General features: G+C 44.5%; 1 protein-coding gene across 1 annotated transcript in view; it reads right to left on the bottom strand.

Annotated features, from left to right (window-relative positions):
- Positions 1 to 14325: 14325 nt before the first annotated feature.
- Positions 14326 to 21946, bottom strand: part of ZCCHC7 (zinc finger CCHC-type containing 7) — a 280450-nt gene continuing 272829 nt past the window's right edge. The window contains exons 8-9 of the mRNA XM_056518293.1: positions 17611 to 17728; positions 14326 to 15856 (exon numbers count right to left, since the gene is read on the bottom strand). Of these exons, the coding sequence (XP_056374268.1) occupies positions 15426 to 15856; positions 17611 to 17728 (549 nt within the window). The 3' untranslated portion in view covers positions 14326 to 15425. The remainder of the gene's footprint in view (positions 15857 to 17610; positions 17729 to 21946) is intronic.

Raw genomic sequence — 21946 nt, 5'->3', positions numbered from 1 at the left:
GCTCTGGAGCAGATTCCATTTATTTTGCAGGATCTGACTGGACAAAAAAAAAAAAAAAAAATGCAAATGGTAATTTGTGTCTGGTGAAATCCTGCCAAAAAAACACACCAGAGGGAAACCTAACCCATGTTTGTTGTTCAATGGACAATAGGCTTTGTTTTCTGGAACACCGCAAGTGCTGGTATTATGATATACCCAGTGAAACTGCAGTTTTGTGAACCTAGTCAAGTTACTTGAAGAAAATACTCGTATTAATGTGGAAAAAAAACACAGAAGTACTCTGAGGGAAAATATATATTTTTTAAATAAACTAATGCCAGAAAGTCTATTTAAAAACTTAATACTTCCAGTACTTATCAGCTGCAGTATGCTCCAGAGGAAGTTCTTTTCTGTTTGAATGCCCTTTCTTTCTGACCACAGTGCTCTCTGCTGACACCTCTGTCCATGTTAGAAACTGTCCAAAGTAGGAGAAAAGCCCCATAGCAAACCTATCCTGCTCTGGACAGAGCATTGTGGTCAGACGGGAAAGAACTATACAACTTCCTCTGTAGTATACAGCAGCTGATAAGTACTGGAAAGATTAAGATTTTTAATAGAAGTCATTTACAAATCTGTTTGACTTTCTGGAAAAGAGAAAACTAGCTCACCATGCCCTTGACAGATGAGCACGGATCCAGGTGCTGGACAATACCGGTAGACAGGCAAACAAAGAAATGTAGATTCCAGCTCTTGTGCAAATAAAATCCAAGATTTATTCCAATAAGACAACACAGAAAGTTACGCGTTTGAAGCGCAGAAAGCGATCTTAGTCATACATGTATGACTAAGAGCGCTTTCTGCACTTGAAACGCGTAACTTCCTGTGTTGTCTTATTGGAATAAATCTTGGATTTTATTTGCACAAGAGCTGGAATCTACATTTCTTTGTTTTACTGTTTAGCTTTCTGGCACCAGTTGATTTATAAAAAAAAAAATAAAAAAAAATAAGGGTTTTCCACCGGAGTACCCCTTTAAAACAATACACGTGTTTTAGACAATTACCAAGTGTTTGGTAATACACAAACATTGCAGTGGTGAGTCAGTCATTCACTGATTTACCTGCAGTGTTCTAACAGCTATAATTTTGGTATATGTTCTCACAGGGTAAAATGCAGCTGGTCTGTCTGCAATTTTTTGCTGCAACATTTTTGAGGGTTGCATCTGAAAATGTATGCATATAATAAAATACGCGGCTGAAATTTAACCTGTGTGAACAATGCCTTAGGCTGCTTTTAGACGGCCATTGTACTGGTGCCTTTTAGTGTCCATGTTATGGCTACAACTTTTTTACCTCTCACTTTTACTGAACTGAACTTAGAGCACCATAAAAAACTATGATGATCTTAGGTACATATGTGTACTGTCAATAAAACACGGACAGCAAAATATGGCAGCATTTTTGTAATATCAAACAAGCCTTATGAAACATATCATGACAATACTTTGTGTGAAAAAATACACTTGGTACAGTTACAACTGAAGTTTCTTTGTTACATTCTATGCAGCAATAAACAAGAAATGATCTGCAGCACTCACCATTCAGTGTATTTTATTGTGAGGTCAGAGGAATGCAGGAAACTATTATTTAGCTTTTTTAAAGCTCAGGGGAGTAACTCTGCAACAGGGCCCCGTGTGCTATTAATTATAATGGTCTCTTATGGGGTAGATGTGCCTTGGGGCACCCTTAGGCATGTGAATGCTACTTCTGCATCTTCTTTAGTTATGCCCCTGTCAAAGCCTCATCAAGGTATAAGGGTATTTAAGTTTCCTTCCACACTTCAAAGATATACTGATCACATATTTTTAATTTAGATATTAAGGCCTATTGGGAACAGTGAGTGATGACCAGTTCTGTACATTGCTGGGGACTGTGTTAACACTATATAAATTATTATATTGATCTTGCTTATGCTACCTAATTCATATATAAAATCATTTCACTTTAAATAGTTATTACCATATCTAACTCTTTCTTTGACCTAATAACAGAGTCACCGAAAAAAGCTATCCATAATAAAGCATATTCAAATCTACAAAAATGGAAAATGTCCTAGAGATTCTAAAATAAAAAATACTTCCCGATTTAGCCTTTATTCTCTGTGAGGGTTAATTCACAGAAGTTCCAAATGTATGTAAATTAATTCTCCTCACACCCTAATATACTTTGTTTTATCTCATGTGATGTTTGCAATTCACCCGAGCTAACACAAAACTTAACAGTTCATTATCAGAAAATGACTGCTTGCTTTGTCAACCATATATTGTATTAGGATCCGAGGTACACTAGTGATATTCCATTTGCAACAAACAGGAAAATCCAAAACCACTGAAAATAATTAATAGCATTTAAAATGCAAGTAAATTTTTTTTCTCATTGCAAAACCTTCTGAAAAATATAAATATTGGGAAATTGCTATTTTACAATAGTCAAAACAGCAGGCCACTAGCACTGGATTACCTTATCTTATAGTTTTTTTTTTAAGTATAGTTTTTATGCGAAAGAATTTAAAGGGGTTATCCAGGAATAGAAAAAACAGCTAATTTCTTTCAAAAACCGCTCCACATCTGTCTCCAGGTTGGGTGTGGTATGACAACTTGGTTCCATTCACTTCAATGTAACTGAGCTGCAGAACCACGGCCGGGACCCGTGGCTAATAGCACAAAGTTGAACGCCGCGTCTAAAGTGAAAGCATGCCAGTTAGCTCAGGGAGCTGTTCGGGATAGCCGCGGCGAAATTGTGGCATCCCGAACAGCTTACAGGACAGCGGGAGGGCCCCTACCTGCCTCCTCGCTGTCCGATCGCCGGATGACTGCTCAGTGCCTGAGATCCAGGCATGAGCAGTCAAGCAGTAGAATCATCGATCACTGGTTTCCTATGAGAAACCAGTGATCAATGATAAAGATCAGTGTGTGCAGTGTTATAGGTCCCTATGGGAGCTATAACACTGCAAAAAAAAAGTGAATAAAGATCTATTAAATATCTGGCAAAACACAGATATTGCCAGATATTCCTCCTGAGGACGGTGCAGAGGTGCCGAAACTAGAAGAGGAGGCAAATGTCCTAATTTTAATCAGTGTTCACAGCATTCCATTGGTTTTGGGTACTTCAGACCCATAAGACATGAGACTACTGGGTATATCCCAGAGCTTATAATACATATCTGGAGCTGTGAAGCTAGCATTTTAAATCATATATACTCATTTTACTTTATATTGAATAAAAGTTATATTTTATCTATTGGGGGGTTTAATTAAAGGGATTTAGTGCCCCGGGCTTAGGCCCTGGGTTTCTGTGAATAATTAAGTGGGATCCCTGACCCACCTTGGGGAACCTTTTTGTGATTATCAAGACTCATTAACCCCCTTTAATGAACACAGCAGCAGTCGCCAGCATAGGAGAATGGCTAGTCTGGGCCACTAGCCTAGCTGTCTCATTCGCCACACCATCCTGCCAACTAGGTTTTCATTCAGTTGTTTTGCTTCAGTTGTTAGACCCTGCATGTTCTACAACATACCTGTCATTTCCATCTCAATTTCTGAATATACAAGTTTGCTGGTGGCTTTCTGACTTAACCCCTTAAGGACCCGGTGTTTTTCCGTTTTTTCCTCCTTAATTCTTAAAATTTTCCCCCTAAAAATCCATATGATGGCTGATTTTTTGCACTACCAATTCTACTTTGTAATGACTTCAGTCATTTTACCCAAAAATCGACGGCGAAACGGAAAAAAAAATTATAATTGTGTGACAAAATTGAAGAAAAAATGCCATTTTGTAAATTTTGGGTGCTTCCATTTCTACGCAGTGCATTTTTCAATAAATATGACACCACCTCTTTATTCCATAGGTCCATACAATTAAACAGATACCCTACTTATATAAAGGTTTGATTTTGTCATACTTCTGGAAAAAAATCATCTACATACAGGAAAATGTAAACGTTTAAAATTGTCATCTTCTGACCACTATAACTTTTTTATTTTTCCGCGTACGGGGCGGTATGAAGGCTCATTTTTTGGGCCGTGACCTGACTTTTTAGTGGTACAATTTTTGTATTGATCAAACTAGAGATGAGCGAACTTTTCAAAAATTCGATTCGGCCGATTCACCGAATTTTCCGAAAAAGTTTGTTTTGTTTTGAATTTTTCCGCGGCGAATCTATATTAAAAAAGGCTATTTCTAGCCTACATACAGCCTCTATAGGGGTATAGAACACTTTGCTGTGTTCTAAAACGCATATGGAGTGTGCTGGGTTAGTGAAATACTGTTATTCAGAATAACATGCAGATAACCGGCCTCGCTTTTAGAATCTCTGCCGCACAGCAGCACAATTACAGAGCTTGGTGGTGGCATCAGTGACAGGAGACCATATAGTGACTGAATGACACAGCATGGAGGTGTTGGCAGCATGAGGAGACCATATAGTGGCTGAATGGCACAGCGTGGAGGTGTTGGCAGCATGAGGAGACCATATAGTGGTTGAATGACACAGCATGGACAGGTTGTCAGCATGAGGACACCCTATAGTGGCTGAATGACACAGCTTGGATGAAGCTGAAGCATGAGGACACCATATAGTGGCTGAATGGCACAGCGTGGAGGTGTTGGCAGCATGAGGAGACCATATTGTGACTGAATGACATAGCGTGGAGGTGTTGGCAGCATGAGGACACCATATAGTGGCTGAATGGCACAGCGTGGAGATGTTGGCAGCATGAGGACACCATATAGTGGCTGAATGGCACAGCGTGGAGGTGTTGGCAGCATGAGGGCACCATATAGTGGCTGAATGACACAGCTTGGATGAAGCTGAAGCATGAGGACACCATATAGTGGCTGAATGACACTGCATGGACAGGTTGTCAGCATGAGGAGACCATATAGTGGCTGAATGGCACAGTGTGGAGGTGTTGGCAGCATGAGGACACCATATAGTGGCTGAAGACACAGCGTGGAGGTGTTGTGAGCATGAAGACACCATATAGTGGCTGAATGACAGCGTGGAGGTGTTGGCAGTATGAGGACACCATATAGTGGCTGAAGACACAGCGTGGAGGTGTTGGCAGCATGAGGAGACCATATAGTGGCTGAATGACACAGCGTGGAGGTGTTGGCAGCATGAGGAGACCATATAGTGGCTGATTGACACAGCATGGACATGTCAGCATGAGGAGACCATATAGTGCCTGAATGACACAGCATGGAGGTGTTGGCAGCATGAGGAGACCATATAGTGGATGAATGGCACAGCCCGGAGTTGCCAGCAGCATGAGTATGCACTAGGCCTTTAAAATCCCTACGTTTAAAAGATGAATTAAGAAATTTAAACCAAAGATTTTGGATAGCGGGTGCTACCTATGAGAAAATTTGAAATTCCCAGGCCCAACAGCGGCATCAGTAACCCATATATTGCCTGAACGACACAGCCTGGAGTTGCTTGATGCACGAGTACACACCAGGGCTTCACAATCCCCCCCCCAAAAACACCACAATTTTAGAAATTTTTGAAAAAGATTATGGATAGCGGGTGCTACCTATGAGAAAATTTGAAATTACCAGACCCAGGCCCCACCACAGCGGCATCAGTAACCCATATATTGGCTCAAGGACACAGCCTGGAGTTGGCTGATGCACCAGTACACACAGGGCTTCACAAAGTCCCCCCCCCCCCCCCCCCCCAAAATCAACAAAAGACTTTCTTCTCAAAAATAATAAACCACACAATGTTTGAAATAAAAAATTATGACATGTGTGTAAGCGCATCTGTCTCCAAAAGATCAGATCACCAAAGGAGTTTTTTCGCCAAAAATGATTAACCAGAGTTAATCCCTCTCCGTATTTTTGAAATGTAATTTTCATTAAAAAAATCACACGCAACAAGCGTTCCGTTGTGTAATGGTTAGCATTCTGCAAAATTCAATTTTATTACTGATAAAATGATCAGTAAATTTAAAAATAACACTACCCAAGAGTGTTTAATTACCCCAAACATTGCACCAGGAACAGTCAGGAGTAGACCTCAGCAGTACCCAAGAGGCTTTAATAACCCCTTACATTGCACAATCAATTGCGAGATCGAGCAATAACAGGTGTGTTATGGCCTCAGATGTCTGGGCCGCACTAGCGCTCAACTGAACGGATTAGTGTGTCTCTATCTTTCACCGACAGGTGCGGGTAACCCACTACCTCTCTGAAAGGTAAGCTGCCTCAAAGCAGGTGGTCTCCCCCGGGCACGTTTGTCTCCTGAATTTCCACTACTGCCACACCACGCTGACTGCCAACCGTGCTACCGCCTTGTTAACTCAAGGGCAACCTGCAACTCTTCTCCTGATGATGATTAAGCCCCTTCTGCACCCAGCTCCCGTTGGCAATAGGGATCATTTTTGCCAGGAAAGAAGAATCACCACTAAGTGCGGGTCATATGCTAGGGTTCATTAAGTCCCTGCCCCTTATACACACCGCATGTCTCTACTAACAATTGGATGGTTTAGTGAGGTCCTCGGATCGGCCCCGGCAGGGTAGGAGAAGGCCCTGGCAGAACGCCGAGAATTTAACGATCATTGTTGAAATTTGCATTAAGCATGTATTTAGCTACTGCTAAACTTCAAAAAATGATAGGCCCAAGGCCTGAGGCACCAGGGAGGCAAGTAGTTCCTGAAAGACACAGAATGATTCTAGAGAAGTCATTCGCAGTACCCAAGAGGGTTTCATAACCCCTTACATTTAAAGATCAATGTTGACATTTGCATTAAACATGTATTTAGCTACTGCTAAACTTCAAAAATTTTTAGGCCCGAGGCGCCAGGGAGGCAAGTAGTTCCTGAAAGACCCAATGATTCTGGAGCAGTCATTCGCAGTACCCAAGATGGTTTCATAACCCCTTACATTTAAAGATCAATGTTGACATTTGCATTAAGCATGTATTTAGCTACTGCTAAACTTCAAAAAATTATAGGCCCAAGGCCAGAAGCATCAGTTTCCCCCATATTAGGAACATAGTTGTCCCCCAGATTAGGCAGCATAGTTGTCCCCCAGATTAGGCAGCATAGATGTCCCCCAGATTAGGCAGCATAGATGTCCCCCAGATTAGGCAGCATAGATGTCCCCCAGATTAGGAGCATAGTTGTCCCCCAGATTAGGCAGCATAGATGTCCCACAGATTAGGCAGCATAGATGTCCCCCAGATTAGGTAGCATAGATGTCCCCCAGATTAGGAGCATAGTTGTCCCCCAGATTAGGCAGCATAGATGTCCCCCAGATTAGGCAGCATAGATGTCCCCCAGATTAGGCAGCATAGATGTCCCCCAGATTAGGCAGCATAGTTGTTCCCGCAGTCAGCGCGGGCTGGTCAGAGCCAATCAAAGGGCCGTATATGGCAAGCGGGCCATACAATGCCCAGGTCTGCCCCAGATGGTTTCATAACCAACCATAATTGAGAAATTTTTGTTGTAGGAGCATGGTCAATCTACTCCGAGCCATCTGGCATTGGTGGCTGGAAATCCTGGCTAATCCATCCCTGATTCATCTTGACAAACGTCAGTCTCTCCACATTTTTAGTGGACAGACTAGTTCGCCTTGGGGTGACTATGACCCCGGCCGCACTAAACACCCGCTCTGATGGCACACTACTGGCCGGGCAGGACAGCTTTTCCAGGGCAGACTCTGCTAGTTGTGGCCATAAATCAAGTTTGGCTGCCCAGAAGTCCAGCAGATCTTCAATGGTTGTTGGCATGGCCATGTCAAGGTATGCCACCACCTGCTGGTTCAGGTCCTGCTCCCTGTCTACCTGCTGCTGATGAGTTGCTTCACTAGGCGGGTGAAGAAAGCTACTCATCAGCGATTGTAGACTCAGGCTGCTGCTGATTGAGCTGGTACTGCTCCTACCACCCCTCCCCTCCCCTCCCCAGCAACCATGGTAGTAGAAGGTGAGCGCAGAGGGCCCCCCGAGTCAGATCTGCGAGTGGATGGACCATGTGGCCGATAGGCATCAGCCAACTGACTACGTAGAAACTCAGTAGTAGGTCAGTTTGTCCTCCCTCTCAGTGGGTGTAAAAAAGGCCCCCATTTTGGGACGGTAGCGAGGGTCTAATAAGGTGGAGATCCAGAAGTCATCCCGCTGATGAATTTTGACAATTCGGGGGTCACTACGCAAGCAACTGAGCATGTATCGTGCCATTTGCGCCAGTGACTCGGAGGGACTACCTGCCTCCATCTCCACTGCATACTGCCACGGTGTGTCTGGGTCCTCTGTCTCAACTTCCTCATAACCCTCCAGCTCCTCTCGCTGCTCCTGCTCCTCCTCCTCTCCGAAGACTAGAAACACCAGCCATCTCATCCAACCTAAACTGTGCTCTGCTCTGCCCCCTCATCATCCTCCTCCTCTAGTTCAGCCCCCACAGGGCCCATGTAGCCTGGAGATGTAGGCGCAACGTCTCCATTGTGGTGACCAGCCATGGTTTCAATCATTTGTTGTAGGAAATGTAGGAGTGGAATTACGTCGTTGATGGCGTAATCCAGGCGACTCACAAATAATGTGGCTTACTCAAAGGGCCTCAGCAAACGGCAGGTGTCATGTATGAGCTGCCACTGGTTCACATTGAAGTTACACAGGGGAGTACTCCTATCTGCTTGGATCATCAAGAAATCGGTGATGGCTTTTCTTTGTTCGTATAGTCTGTCCAACATATGGAGGGTGGAATTCCAACGTGTGGCAACGTCACAAATAAGACTATGTTGTGGGATACCGTTCAGACGCTGCAGCTCAAGGAAGATGTGCTTGGCGGTGTACGAGTGGCTGAAGCGCATGCAGTTTCCTTGCTATTTTCAGGATGTTTTGCAAATGGGGTGAAGACTTGAGGAAGCGCTTGACAACCAGATTCAACACGTGTGCCATGCAGGGCGCATGTTTCACACTTCCTTGTCGCAGCGCGGACACAATGTTCTTCTCGTTGTCGGTCACCATGGTTCCCATTTCCAGATTTCGTGGAGTAAGCCATACTCTGATTTCTTTACGAATGAACTTTAGCAGTTCCTCCCCTGTGTGACTCCATTCGCTAAGGCAAACCATGTGAAGAACAGCTTGACACCGCCGTGCCCTACACACATGGTACGATGAAGGGCCACCGAGATTTGGCCGTGCAGTGGAGGCCGAGGACACGGTGGAGGATGAGGAGGTGGCGTCGCACACTGTAACAGGACCAACTGCCTTTGAGCGAGAGCGTGGAGGAGGAAGCGGTGTGACCTGTCCAAGTTGCTGTTGTGGCTGTGCAGGAACCACTTTTACCCAGTGAGCCGTAAAAGACAAGTATTGTCCCTGGCAGTAGTTACAGCTCCACACGTTGGCGCTGCCGTGCACTTTTGAACACACCGACAGGCTCAAGGACTGGCCCACCTTCTCTTGTACAAACTTATGCAGGGCTGGTACTGCCTTCTTCGCAAAGAAATGACGGCTTGGGACTCTCCACCTCGGCTCGGCACAAGCCATCAATTCTCTGAAAGGTGCAGAGTCCACCACTTGAAAAGGGAGGGACTGCAACACCAGCAACTTTGACAGGAGCACATTCAACTTCTGCGCCATTGGATGAGTGGGTGCATACTGTTGTCTCTTGGACATGGCTTCGCTGATGGATTTTTGGCTGAATGGCTGACTAAAAGCGGGAGAAGCAGGAGCGACAGAAGGAGGGTTTGACACACAGCTCCCTTCGGCTGAGATGGTGGAGCCTTGGCTGGATGAAGGAGGGAGCGGATAGCCACTGGGTGATGCAGCAGGCTGGACCACTACATCGGAGCCACGGTTCTCCCAGGCCGCTTTATGGTGGCGAAGCATGTGTTGACGCAGTGCCGTGGTGCCGACATTGGGACCCTGGCCACACTTCACCTTCTGCCGACAGATCTTGCATGTGGCTACGTGAACATCCTCTGGATGCCTTATGAAAAACTTCCACACTGCCGAGTAGCTAATTTTCCCACCCGCAGTCCGCACTAATTGACTGCTACTGGCGCCATCTCCAGGAACCCCTGTTCCACTACCTCCCGGAAAGGTAGGCTGCCGCGAAGCAGGCGGTCTCCCCCGGGCACGTTTGGCTCCTGAATTTCCACTACTGCCACCTCGTTGACTGCCAACCGTGCTACCGCCTTGCTGCCTCAAGGGCAACCTGCAACTCTCTTCTCCTGATGATGATGAAGCCCCTTCTGCACCCGGCTCCCAATTGCGATCGGCTTCATCATCAACAGTTGTGTGCACGTCACTGATGTCCTCCTCAGGTTCCCCAACAGTGTCTGCATTAGGACCCTGAACACTTGCAACACCGCCTCCCACGTCACTCTCCACATCACTACTTGGCCGCCTAGCGGAGCAAGCGGTGCATGTCTCCTCCCCTTCTTGGCTGTCCAGTAGCTGCTGACTGTCCTCTATTGTCCCACAGACTGTTGACTGGGGGTGTCAGATGTCACTTGTGATGATGTGGATGAGCATGTTAACCAATCGACGACGGCAGATGGGTTGCTGGTGCAGACACGACCGCTGGCTGATAACGGGAGCTCAGGCCTCTCACTGCGACTCCTGCTGCCACTCGCCCCAAGTCTGCTGCCAACTCTGCCTGAAGTATTTAGGCCTCTGCCACTCCTCTGTGCACGTCCTGGCACTTCTCTGCCTGACATACTTATTGCGTTTATGAGGGTATTACAATACGCTACACTACTCTTTAAACAGTATTGGTCTATAACAGCAGCAGGTGATTACTTACGGCTGTCCTTGAACAGTATGTAGGCCCTTGACAGATTAACAGGTACTAGATGGTACAATACTTGGATGTACGTATGCGGTATGCACTGATGAGGGCAGTAATATGCCTAACTATTAGCAGAAAAAAAAAATCAGTATTTTTGTAAAACACCAGCCAGTGGATACTATTGTTTGGACTTTGACGGTATGGAGCACCTTGACAGCTTAACAGGTACCAAAATGGTACAATACTTGGATGTACCTATGCGGTATGCACTGATGAGGGCAGTAATATGCCTAACTATTAGCAGAAAAAAATGTGTAAAAAAAAAAAAATAGCCGGTGAATAGTATTTTTTGGACTTGCACAGTATGTAGCCAGCCCCTTGACAGATTAACAGGAACAAAATGGTGCAAATGCACTACAGTCCACTGAACAATCACGTATTTCTGAACAGCAGCAGGACCCAACAGTGCAGCACCACAAAAAAAAAAAAAAATCCAGGGATTAACTCCTTGGGGACCGAGCCCATTATAACCCTAAGGGCGGGAGCATTTTTTGCAATTCTGACCACTGTCACTTTAAGCATTAATAACTCTGGGATGCGTTTACTTTTCATTCTGATTCCGAGATTGTTTTTTCGTGACATATTCTACTTTATGTTAGTGGTACATTTCTGTCGATACTTTCATAATTTCTTGTTGAAAAAATTGAAAATTTTGTATTTTTCTAACTTTGAAGCTCTGTTTGTAAGGAAAATAAACATTCTAAATAAATAATATTTTGATTCACATATACAATATGGCTACTTTATGTTTGTATCATAAAGTTGACATGTTTTTACTTTTGGAAAACACCAGAGGGCTTAAAAGTTCAGAAGCAATTTTCCACAAAATTTTCAAAATTGGAATTTTTTAGGGGCCAATTCAGTTTTGAAGTGGATTTGAAGGGCCTTCATATTAGAAATACCCCATAAATTACCCCATTATAAAAACTGCACCCCTCAAAGTATTCAAAATTACATTCAGTAAGTTTGTTAACCCTTTAGATGTTTCAAAGGAATAGCAGCAAAGTGAAGGAGAAAATTCAAAATCTTAATTTTTTACACTTGCATGTTCTTGTAGACCCAGTTTTTGAAATTTTACAAGGGGTAAAAGGAGAAAAAGCCCCCCAAAATTTGTAACCCAATTTCTCTCGAGTATGGAAATACCTCATATGTGTATTTCAAGTGTTCGGCGGGTGCAGTAGAGGGCTCAGAAGGGAAGGAGCGACAATGGGATTTTGGAGAGTGAGTTTTGCTGAAATGGTTTTTGGGGGCATGTCGCATTTAGGAAGCCCTTATGGTGCCAGAACAGCAAAAAAAAAAAAAACACACATGGCATACCATTTTGGAAACTACACCCCTCAAGGCACGTAACAAGGGGTCCGGTGAGCCTTAACACCGCACAGGTGTTTTTGACGACTTTTCGTTCGGATGTGTAAATGAAAAAAAAAAATATGTTCACTAAAGTGCAGTTTTTTTCCCCAAATTTACCATTTCTACAAAGGGTAATGGGAGAAAAATCCCCCCAAACTTTGTAACGCAATTTCTCCCGAGTACGGAGATACCCCATATGTGGCCCTAAACTGTTGCCTTGAAATACGACAGGGCTCTGAAGTGAGAGAGCGCCATGCGCATTAGAGGCATGAATAAGGAATTTGCAGTAGGGGTGGACCTGGTTACAAGGATGGGGCTTGTCTCCTCCAAAACCCTAAAGCAGTGTCTCCCACAGGGTGCCTCCAGCTGTTGCAAGACTCCCAGCCTGCCAGGACAGTCTATGGCTGTCCGGTAACACTGGGAGTTGTGGTTTTGCCACAGCTGGAGGCGCCGTTTAGGAAACACTGCTGTATGAGACGTTTTTCATTTTTATTGGGGGGGGGGGGGGGGGGGCAGGCAACGTGTAAGGGGGTGTATGTGTAGCCTTTGGCTGTGTGGGCATGCTGGGAGTTGTAGTTTTGCAGCTTTTAGAAGGCCACAGTGAAGATCACTTATCGCGATCTTCACTGCAGCCTTCTCAGCCGCTCTTCCTCCTGCCGCCGCTGCTCCGGGATGCCGCCGCCTCCACAGGTCCGGGTAAGCCGGGCCATGTCCCCCCCCCCCCTCGCCACCCGTGTTCCCCCCTCTCTGTACCGACTTCGATCGGTGCGCAGAACGGGGGGAAATTAACTCTAACCCCCTGCCCCCCTCCTGCCATTGGTGGTCAGCCTGACCGACCAATGGCAGGGGATAGGAGGGGGTGGCAACACTGCCACCTCGCTCCTATGCTTTAGGCTGGTCGGAGCTGTCTCTGACAGCTCCGATCAGTCTTATTTTCCGGGAGATCGGGTCACCAGTGACCCGATTTGCCCGGATCGTGGCAAATCGCAGGTCTGAATTGACCTGCGATTTGCTGCGATCACCGATATGGGGGGGTCTCAGGACCCCCCTAGGCATTGCCACGGGATGCCTGCTGATAGATATCAGCAGGCATCCCGGTCCGATCACTGCCCGGCGAGCGGCAGTGATCGGAAATGCCGAGGGCGTATGGATACGCCTTCCGTCCTTAAGTGACTGGACACGAGGGTGTATGCATACGCCCTTCGTCCCCAAGGAGTTAAACCCTAAATTGCCCTCTGTCACACAATTCTGAGCAGCAGAAGTTTTGTGGAGCAAATAAAAATAAACTCAATTGGGCTGAACAATGAGGAAATAAGATGCTTCAGAAAGTTCAGGCAGCTTGGAGATCTGTATGAGGCAGCTGACAGCTATCTGCCCCTCTCTGCTGCAATGCTCAATAACGTGAATAGGAGGTTTAGCTATCAATGATCCTTCTCAGAGTAACAGCACAGCACTCTGCACTCCTGCCTTTCCCTAATGCTGATGTGACTAGCAGTTGCAGTGTATCTGAGTGCATAGATGAAATGAAGAGAGGCAAGATGGCCGCCGATTATATAGGGGCTGTGACATCACAGGGGTCAGTGAACACTGATAGGCTGCATCTCACATGTGATTCAGGGTCAGCCCGCCTACCTTCATTCCCGCCCTCCCATAATCCCCTGCCCCATCTACTCACAAGTGGATTCGCCATCTTAGGTCCCCAATAGCCTGGAACGCTGTAAAATGAAGTTTTATGAAGCGATTCGTGCGATAGAGTCGCGGCGATATTCGTATTTGTTGCGAATTGAATTTTTCATGAAATTTTTAACGAATTTGGGTTTGTCAATTTCGATTCGCTCATCTCTAGATCAAACCTTTTGATAGCTTTTTATTAATTTTTTCATGGGGGCGATTCAAACTTTTATTAGGGAAGGGGTTAAATAATCTTTTCTCTTTTTTTTTGCAATGTTATAGCCCCCATAGGGGGCTATAACACTGCACACACCGATATTTTACATTGATCATTGTTATTCCATAGGATAACATTGATCAATGATTCTGCCGCTTGAATGCTCATGCCTGGATCTCAGGCACTGAGCAGTCATTTGGCGATCGGACACAGGAGGAAGGTAGGGGCCCCTCCTTATGTGCTCCAGCTGTTGGGGATGCCGCGATTTCGCCACAGCGGTCCCGAACAGCCCACTGAGCTAGCTGGGAGTAATTTACCTTTTACTTTAGATGCGGCGATCAACTTTGAATGGTGTGTCTAAAGGTTTAATAGCGCGCAGCACCGAGATTAGTGCTATTAGCCATGGGTCACGTCTGTTGTTATAGGCCGGGCTCAACCCGCTATGATGCCGTGGCCCTGCATTATAGAAAGAGAGTGGACTCAGGGCGTACAGGTACACCCTGGGTCCTTAAGTGGTTACATTTTTTTTTCACAAATTCAGTTTGATAGGAGTTAATGAATCCTGTTTTCCAATAAGTGTGCACATTGAACACACACTCTTGCACAGTATAGTGAGTCATGGGCAGCACAGGCTCCTATTGACTTCTTGAGTGAATCAAAGCATAGCTGTCAGGACAGCATGGAGTGACAAGTAAGAGAGCTGGGGTAGCCGCCTAGTCTAGTCATTTGTTTTCCCTTGACAGTGACTGTCGCCATGTCAACAGCAGCAAATAGATTAAGGAGAGCTAAATGAACAGATCATGAGGAGTTCCATGACTCTCCTTTATTATTTTATTATTATTATGAATAATAATAATAAAAAATACATTTATATATTTATAAATTTATTTATAAAGTGCCCTTGGTTCCAGGGCACTTTACATTTGAAAGGTGTTAAAGTACATAAACTGCAGACTGACTTAGAGGGGAAGAAGGCCCTGCCCGCAAGGGCTTACATTCTACAAGAGTAAGATATGTCTAGACCAAATTTTAAAAATGTATTCATTAGAGTTAGGGTCATAGCTGATTTTTCCGGCCCTGCATAAACATTAGCTATAAGCTGTGGGAACTGGAAGAAGGAAAATAAATGAAAAGAAAACAGAGCAAAGTTTTAATTTTAGATGTTAGAAAAAAAATCCACATTTTTTTTAAACTAGATAAGTTGTTCAAAAGTCTTGCTGGTTATTCCAGAGTAAAAAAAAAAAAATTACTTCTCCAAAAGTTTAATATCGCAGAAAGGAATGGAGGGAATCTTGTATGGCACAAGTTAAATGCATATCCCATAGTGTCTGAATTACAGATCAGTAATTCTGATGTTCATATTATTTAACAGTTTTAGATTTCTTTTTCCTCTGTTTAATAATAAATAAACTCTCATCTACAGCAGAACCTTTTCGTTTCTTGCGTTTCTTTTTGTCTTTATTTAGTTGAATACCCAATTCCTCATTCTGGTTAAAATCTTTAAACAGCAAATGTTGTGGGTTTTTTCTTTCGTGAGCTCTTCTATATTTTTGGGGCTTTTCTAATTTTCCCCTAGGAAAGTATTCTTCTTCTTCATAAATAAACTTTTTCTTTTTTTGTTTTTTGAACTGCCTTTGGGAACTAATGGCAACACTGTTTTCTGCTTTTTTTTGCTTTCTCTCTTTCTTATTTTTTTTCCTCTGCTTTTTTGGGAGTGGGATATTATCTACTGTTGGATCTTGCAAGTATGTGTCTTCACCTTCCAATGTCACTAGTCCAGCGTCTTGGAGCTCTGTTGAGGGAACAAGAAAAAAAAAAGTTTTATTAATTTTCAATAAAATAAACCAAAAAACAAACAATACAATCTTGTTCTCACTCAACCAAAAAGAGAATCCAATAAAACAATACAGAGATGTCAAAAGACAGTAACAAAAAATAACATTAGAAAAGGTTTCTCTGTCCAGCAGCGACGACAGGGTGTTAATGGCCCTCCATAATGACAATGACAAAAACTCAGGTCTCCGAAAAATGACAATGAGATATAGTGTCTATGGCGAGACTTAGAAGTGCAAGTAGAAAAGGGACGTATAAATGAAAAAGAAAGTAAGCTTCATGAGAGAGGAAAGGCATTTCTTTTCCATATACAGTGACCCCCCCCGACCTACTATGGCCCAGACATACGATAATTTCAACATGCGATGGCCTCTCAGAGGCCATCGCATGTTGAAGGCAGCATCAACATACAATGCTTTTCTATGTCGGGGCCATCGCATAAACGGCTATCCGGCAGCGCTGACTGCTTCAGCCGGATAGCCGTTTACCGTGCCCAGTGTGCTCCGAAGATGGTCTCTTACCTGTCCTGGGGGCTCCGCAGCATCCTCTTCGGGATCCCCTGCATCGCCAGCGCTCACCTTCGTCGTCATCACGTTGCTGCGCATGCCACCCAGTCATCCAATAGGAGCAGCATGCTTAGTGACGTGATGGCGGCGACGGAGAGCGAGGATCCCTGGGAAGCAGAGATGTCTGGCGCGTCGGGGACACCCCGGGACGCGGTGACCGCAATGGAGGGCAACAGCAGCGGTGACTGGTCCGGAGTGGCGGGGACAGGAGAGTATGACTTCCTATTCTTTCCATTGCATGGATCCCTCAACATACAATGGTTTCAACAAACGATGATTCATTTGGAACGGATTACCATCGTATGTTGAGGGACCACTCGATTACCCCCCCCCCCGAAAAATTGAGAATATAAAGGAAGAGAAAGGAGGAAAAGAAGAGTTAACCAAAAAAAAAAAAAAAGTGTGTGTGTGTTTGTGGGGTGGGGGGGGAGGTCTGGGGGGGGCTGATTTGAGGTATAGGGAGAATGGAGAGAAGTGTGATAAGAGTTGAACACAGAGGGCTTACATTTTTTTTTTTTTTTTTTTTTTTTACATTGGAGATGTTATACTTGGACCCCCACCGATGCCAAGAACGGAGGACAACTGTCCCCTCAAAGAATGGAGTGATAGAATGAATGCATGCTGCTGCTCCATTGATTAAGAGGGCAATTTTCCTCCATTCTTGGGATCAGAGGGGGTGAGGTCTCACAGGTCGATCCTCAGCCAATCAGCTAATTGATCTTGGGATAGGCCCTTTATATTTCTCAAATAAAACCTGACCATTAAAGAATAACCCAGTACTCTACTTAAAAACCTGTGGGTATATAAAAAAATGTTCATGATGAAAATGGGGTTTATTACATGTTTACTGCCTTGCTTGCAAATAACAACTATATTTATATGAATTGAAATGAAATGCCTGTAATAGGTCTGTAAAATGCACATACAGAGAAACCTCAAAATACACTTGTTTTAAAAGACCACCCTTCATCCAGACCAGATTTTTCTTCAGTTCTACCATATATTATGAAAATCATCTTAGAAAGGAAAACCTATTTATTTTCAATGCAATTTTGGGAAGTTACCTCAAAGAGGTTGCACTCTATATACACCATAATCCAACAATTACACAGTATATGGTTTTATTTGGTCACTGTGGTATATGTACCTTTGAACTTCCGTTTTGCCCTCTGACTCCTTCTCCAGATGTCATGACTCTGATCATAGGTGAACACAAGCTCACAATTTGGGTACACTGTGCTATACATTCTCCTTTGATTGCACTCCTGAAAAAATTCCATGAGATCATTCACCATTTAATTTGTAATGGCAGTGAAGAGAGACATTTAAAATAAATAAATACATTCTTTAGAATAAAAATTGAATAAATGTTAGTTAAGGACATCAGTAATGCAACACTAATAAAGGTTATTTTTTTTCACAGTGTATCTTTCTCCTATGTAAAAATGCAGTTCTTGCTCTTCATGTATCTATGAACAGAAAGTTACCAATGTTTTGTATGTTACTTCTATAGTCTGAGTAATTATATAACACAACAAAAAAAGGGACCTTCCAAAAGATGGATCTAAAAGCACCTCACCTAGCGAACCAGAACTTTCTGCTGTACTGATAAGCAAGCAAGTATCCTGAAACAGAGCGGTGTACAAATGGGTGTCAGTACCTTGGGCTTATTTCTCTAGTCATGGTTTAAGACTCTAAGAGTATGTTCACAATAAGGAATTGACAAGGAATTTACTCACGTTATTCTGTGCCAATACTGCCTTGAATGTTTTATTAACTCTTTAACCCCTTAATGACGCAGGATGTAAATGTATGTATTGGTGCGGTGGTACTTAACGCACCAGGATGTACATTTACGTCCTATACATGACTGCGAGCATCGGGGTGGTGCTCCCGTCACGCATGGCAGGTCCCAGATGCTATTATCAGCCAGGGACCCGCTGGAAATTGCCGACGTGAGCGATCCATTAACCCCTCAGATGCCGTGATCAATACAGATCACGGCATCTGTGGCAATGCGGTTAGAAAAATGGATGATCGGATGGCCCGCAGCACTGCCACAGGGATTGGATCATCCATAATGGTGGACGAAGGTACCCTCACCTGCCTCCATCCATCTCCAGGGGTCTACTGCTTTTTTTTTTTTCAAAGCAGTACAATAATAGAAAAGTAAGTAATCATGGGTATCATTTTAATCTTATTGACACACAGAATAAAGAAAACATGTCATTTTTTTATGTAAATTGTACAATATGAAAACAAAACCTTCCAAAATTTGCATAATTACAGTTTTCTTTTCAATTTCCCCACACAAATGGTATTTTTTTGGTTGTGCCATACATTTTATAGTAAAATGAGTGATGTCATTACAAAGGACAACTGGTCGCGCAAAAAACAAGCCCTCATACATGTCTGTGGATAAAAATATAAAAGTTATGATTTTTAGAAGGCGAGGAGGAAAAAACCCGAAAAATACAAAAATAAAGTCTTTAAGGCCCAAATGGGCTAAGTCCTTAAGGGGTCATTGGTCTTACTGCCACTCTGTTTACACGGAGGAATGCTGTGGATAAAATACCAACATGGAATTTTATTTCACAAGAAGATTAAAAATGGTCATTCTTCTAGCAGAATCCGCAGGTAAAAGCCCGTTGAAGTCAATGGGACTATTTCTTCAAACGAAATGGGCTTGGAGTGAATTCTATGTCTAATTTCCTGCCAAGCAGAAGATGGAACATTTACTGAATTTCCCGGCTGAATAGATTCCTTATCAATTTCTCAGTGTGAACATTGAGTTAAAAGAACGCTACCTATATCGGTGGCAAATGAGAGACAGTTTTCCTTCTTCGGGAAAAGAGATCATTTGCATACTTGCCTTTAGGGATTATCACACTAGCTAGAACTACGCAAGGTAGTCCAACTTGAATACACCTACAGTCATGGCCGTAAATGTTGCCACTCCTGAAATTTTTCTAGAAAATGGAAGTATTTCTCACAGAAAAGGATTGCAGTAACACATGTTTTGCTATATACATGTGTATTCCCTTTGTGTGTATTGGAACTAAACCAAAAAAGGGAGGAAAAAAAAGCAAATTGGACATCATGTCACACCAAACTCTAAAAACCGCCACATTGCCGCAAATTTCCGGCATTTCCGCGTTATGGAGCCCTGGAGGATGTCGTAAAAATAGTCATCCCCCAAGCTCCCTTGCTTCTGTATCCTGTCCCTCCGTGCCTCCCTCCTCATCCCCCCCCTCCCCCTAAGTCTCTCCCCTCCCCATTCATTTCAATAAACACACCCCTCCCTGCAGCCCATGCCACTAAAGCCGCTGTGAGGTGTTTTTTTGCGCCCCGTGAATCCTTGTGTCCGCTCCTCCCCCAGCTCTCCAAAGATTTCCGAAGCTAGGGCTGGGGGAGGGCAGAGCAAGGGGAGAGAGAAGGTACACGCCCCCTCCCTCATCTCCCCTCCCTGAGCTCAGACGTAGATTTCCACGGGGAGAAGTACACACCCCCTCCCTTATCTCCCCTGCCTGAGCTCTGACTGTGTTTACTTTACACAGGCTGGGGATTCATACACTGCAGGGACTGGGAATAAATCTCTGACTGGGGATGATTTCTATGTGAGGAGGAGGGGGGGGGGTCCCTGTTATGTGTGTGTATGCTGAGAGTTGAAGTCCCTGTTAGGTGTGTGTATGTATGTATGTATGCTGGGAGTTGTAGTCCCTGTTAGGTGTGTGTATGCTGGGAGTTGTAGTCCCTGTTAGGTGTGTGTGTATGCTGGTAGTTGTAGTCCCTGTTAGGTGTGTGTATGCTGGGAGTTGTAGTCCATGTTAGGTGTGTGTATGCTGGGAGTTGTAGTCCCTGTTAGGTGTGTTGTAAAGGGTTTCACTCTGGGATCGTCCTTTGCCGTAGCCAAAGGACACATTTTTCCACAATAAACCGGCAAACAGCGAGTCCTTTCTGCAATTCTGGCTCCTCGCCAGGTTTATTAAACGGGGTGCAGGATAAACAAAACATAAAAATAACTCCTAGGCCATCTAGCCACTCACTACACATGTAGCATACCCTGACTTATAACTGATGGGCTTTTCCCTGCCAGTTTAAACACAATAAGTCCTGCAGCCTTATAAGACACAGTTCACATTTGAACATAAAGTCCCATTCGTACAGCCACCTGCTATATGTTACAGGAGCCGCGACTCTCACTCCGGGAGTCCACGCTTGTGTCCTCAGCAGCCCTTGCTGTGCCCGACTGGCACTGGACACGGTGTCTCCCCCCTCTAACAGCCACTTCTGTCTAGGGGAGAGCCCAGATTATTCTGTTTCTCTTGCTTTTAAGGACCCTTCCCCTTTCTGCTGCCTCATTGATTAGTCCACAGGTGGAGATTTCTGCAGGATCAGTGTGGGAAATGCACCCTTTCCTTGCCACACTGCCACAGTATGTATGCTGGGAGTTGTAGTCCCTGTTAGGTGTGTGTGTATGTATGCTGGGAGTTGTAGACCCTGTTAGGAGTGTGTGTGTATGCTGGGAGTTGTAATCCCTGTTAGGAGTGTGTGTGTATGCTGGGAGTTGTAGTCCCTGTTAGGAGAGTGTGTGTTTATGCTGGGAGTTGTAGTCCCTGTTAGGTGTGTGTGTGTATCCTGGGAGTTGAAGTCCCTGTAAGGTGTGTGTATACTGGGAGTTGAAGTCCCTGTTAGCTGTGTGTATGCCAGTGGTTCCCAACCAGGGAATGCTGGGAGTTGTAGTCCCTGTTAGGTGTGTGTATGCTGGGAGTTGTAGTCCCTGTTAGGTGTGTCTGTGTATGCTGGGAGTTGTAGTCCCTGTAAGGTGTGTGTGTATGCTGGGAGTTGTAGTCCCTGTAAGGTGTGTGTGTGTGTATGCTGGGAGTTGTAGTCCCTGTAAGGTGTGTGTGTGTGTATGCTGGGAGCTGTAGTCCCTGTAAGGTGTGTGTGTATGCTGGGAGCTGTAGTCCCTGTAAGGTGTGTGTGTATGCTGGGAGCTGTAGTCCCTGTTACGTGTGTGTATGCCAGTGGTTCCCAACCAGGGAATGCTGTGAGTTGTAGTCCCTGTTAGGTGTGTGTGTGTATGCTGGGACTTGTAGTCCCTGTTAGGTGTGTGTATGCCTGTGTTTCCCAACCAGGTAATGCTGGTAGTTGTAGATTTGCAACACCTGGAGGCACCCTGGTTGAAAAACACTGGTGTATGCACTGTAGAGGTGTGGTGAATTACAACTCCCAGGAGACTACAGAGGCAGTATGCTGGTGTTATACCACAGACTGAAGACTCCTGAATGACACATGCTGGGAGTTGTAGTCCCTTTTGTGTGTGTATACCAGTGTTTCCCAACCAGGGCTGAGTTATGTTAGTGTGCTGTGTATAACGCAGGCTTCCTCGGGCTGCAAGGGGGAGGACGAACTGCACGGGGTGGTTTCTGCTTTTTCATGGGGTGTTCATTAGCCACTTAAAGAGGACATAGAAATGCATG

Source organism: Hyla sarda, chromosome 1 (genome assembly GCF_029499605.1).
Source record: "Hyla sarda isolate aHylSar1 chromosome 1, aHylSar1.hap1, whole genome shotgun sequence".
NCBI classification, from domain to species: domain Eukaryota; kingdom Metazoa; phylum Chordata; class Amphibia; order Anura; family Hylidae; genus Hyla; species Hyla sarda.
Note: the sequence above shows the minus strand (reverse complement) of the source record. Positions and strands in the feature narration are given on the sequence as shown.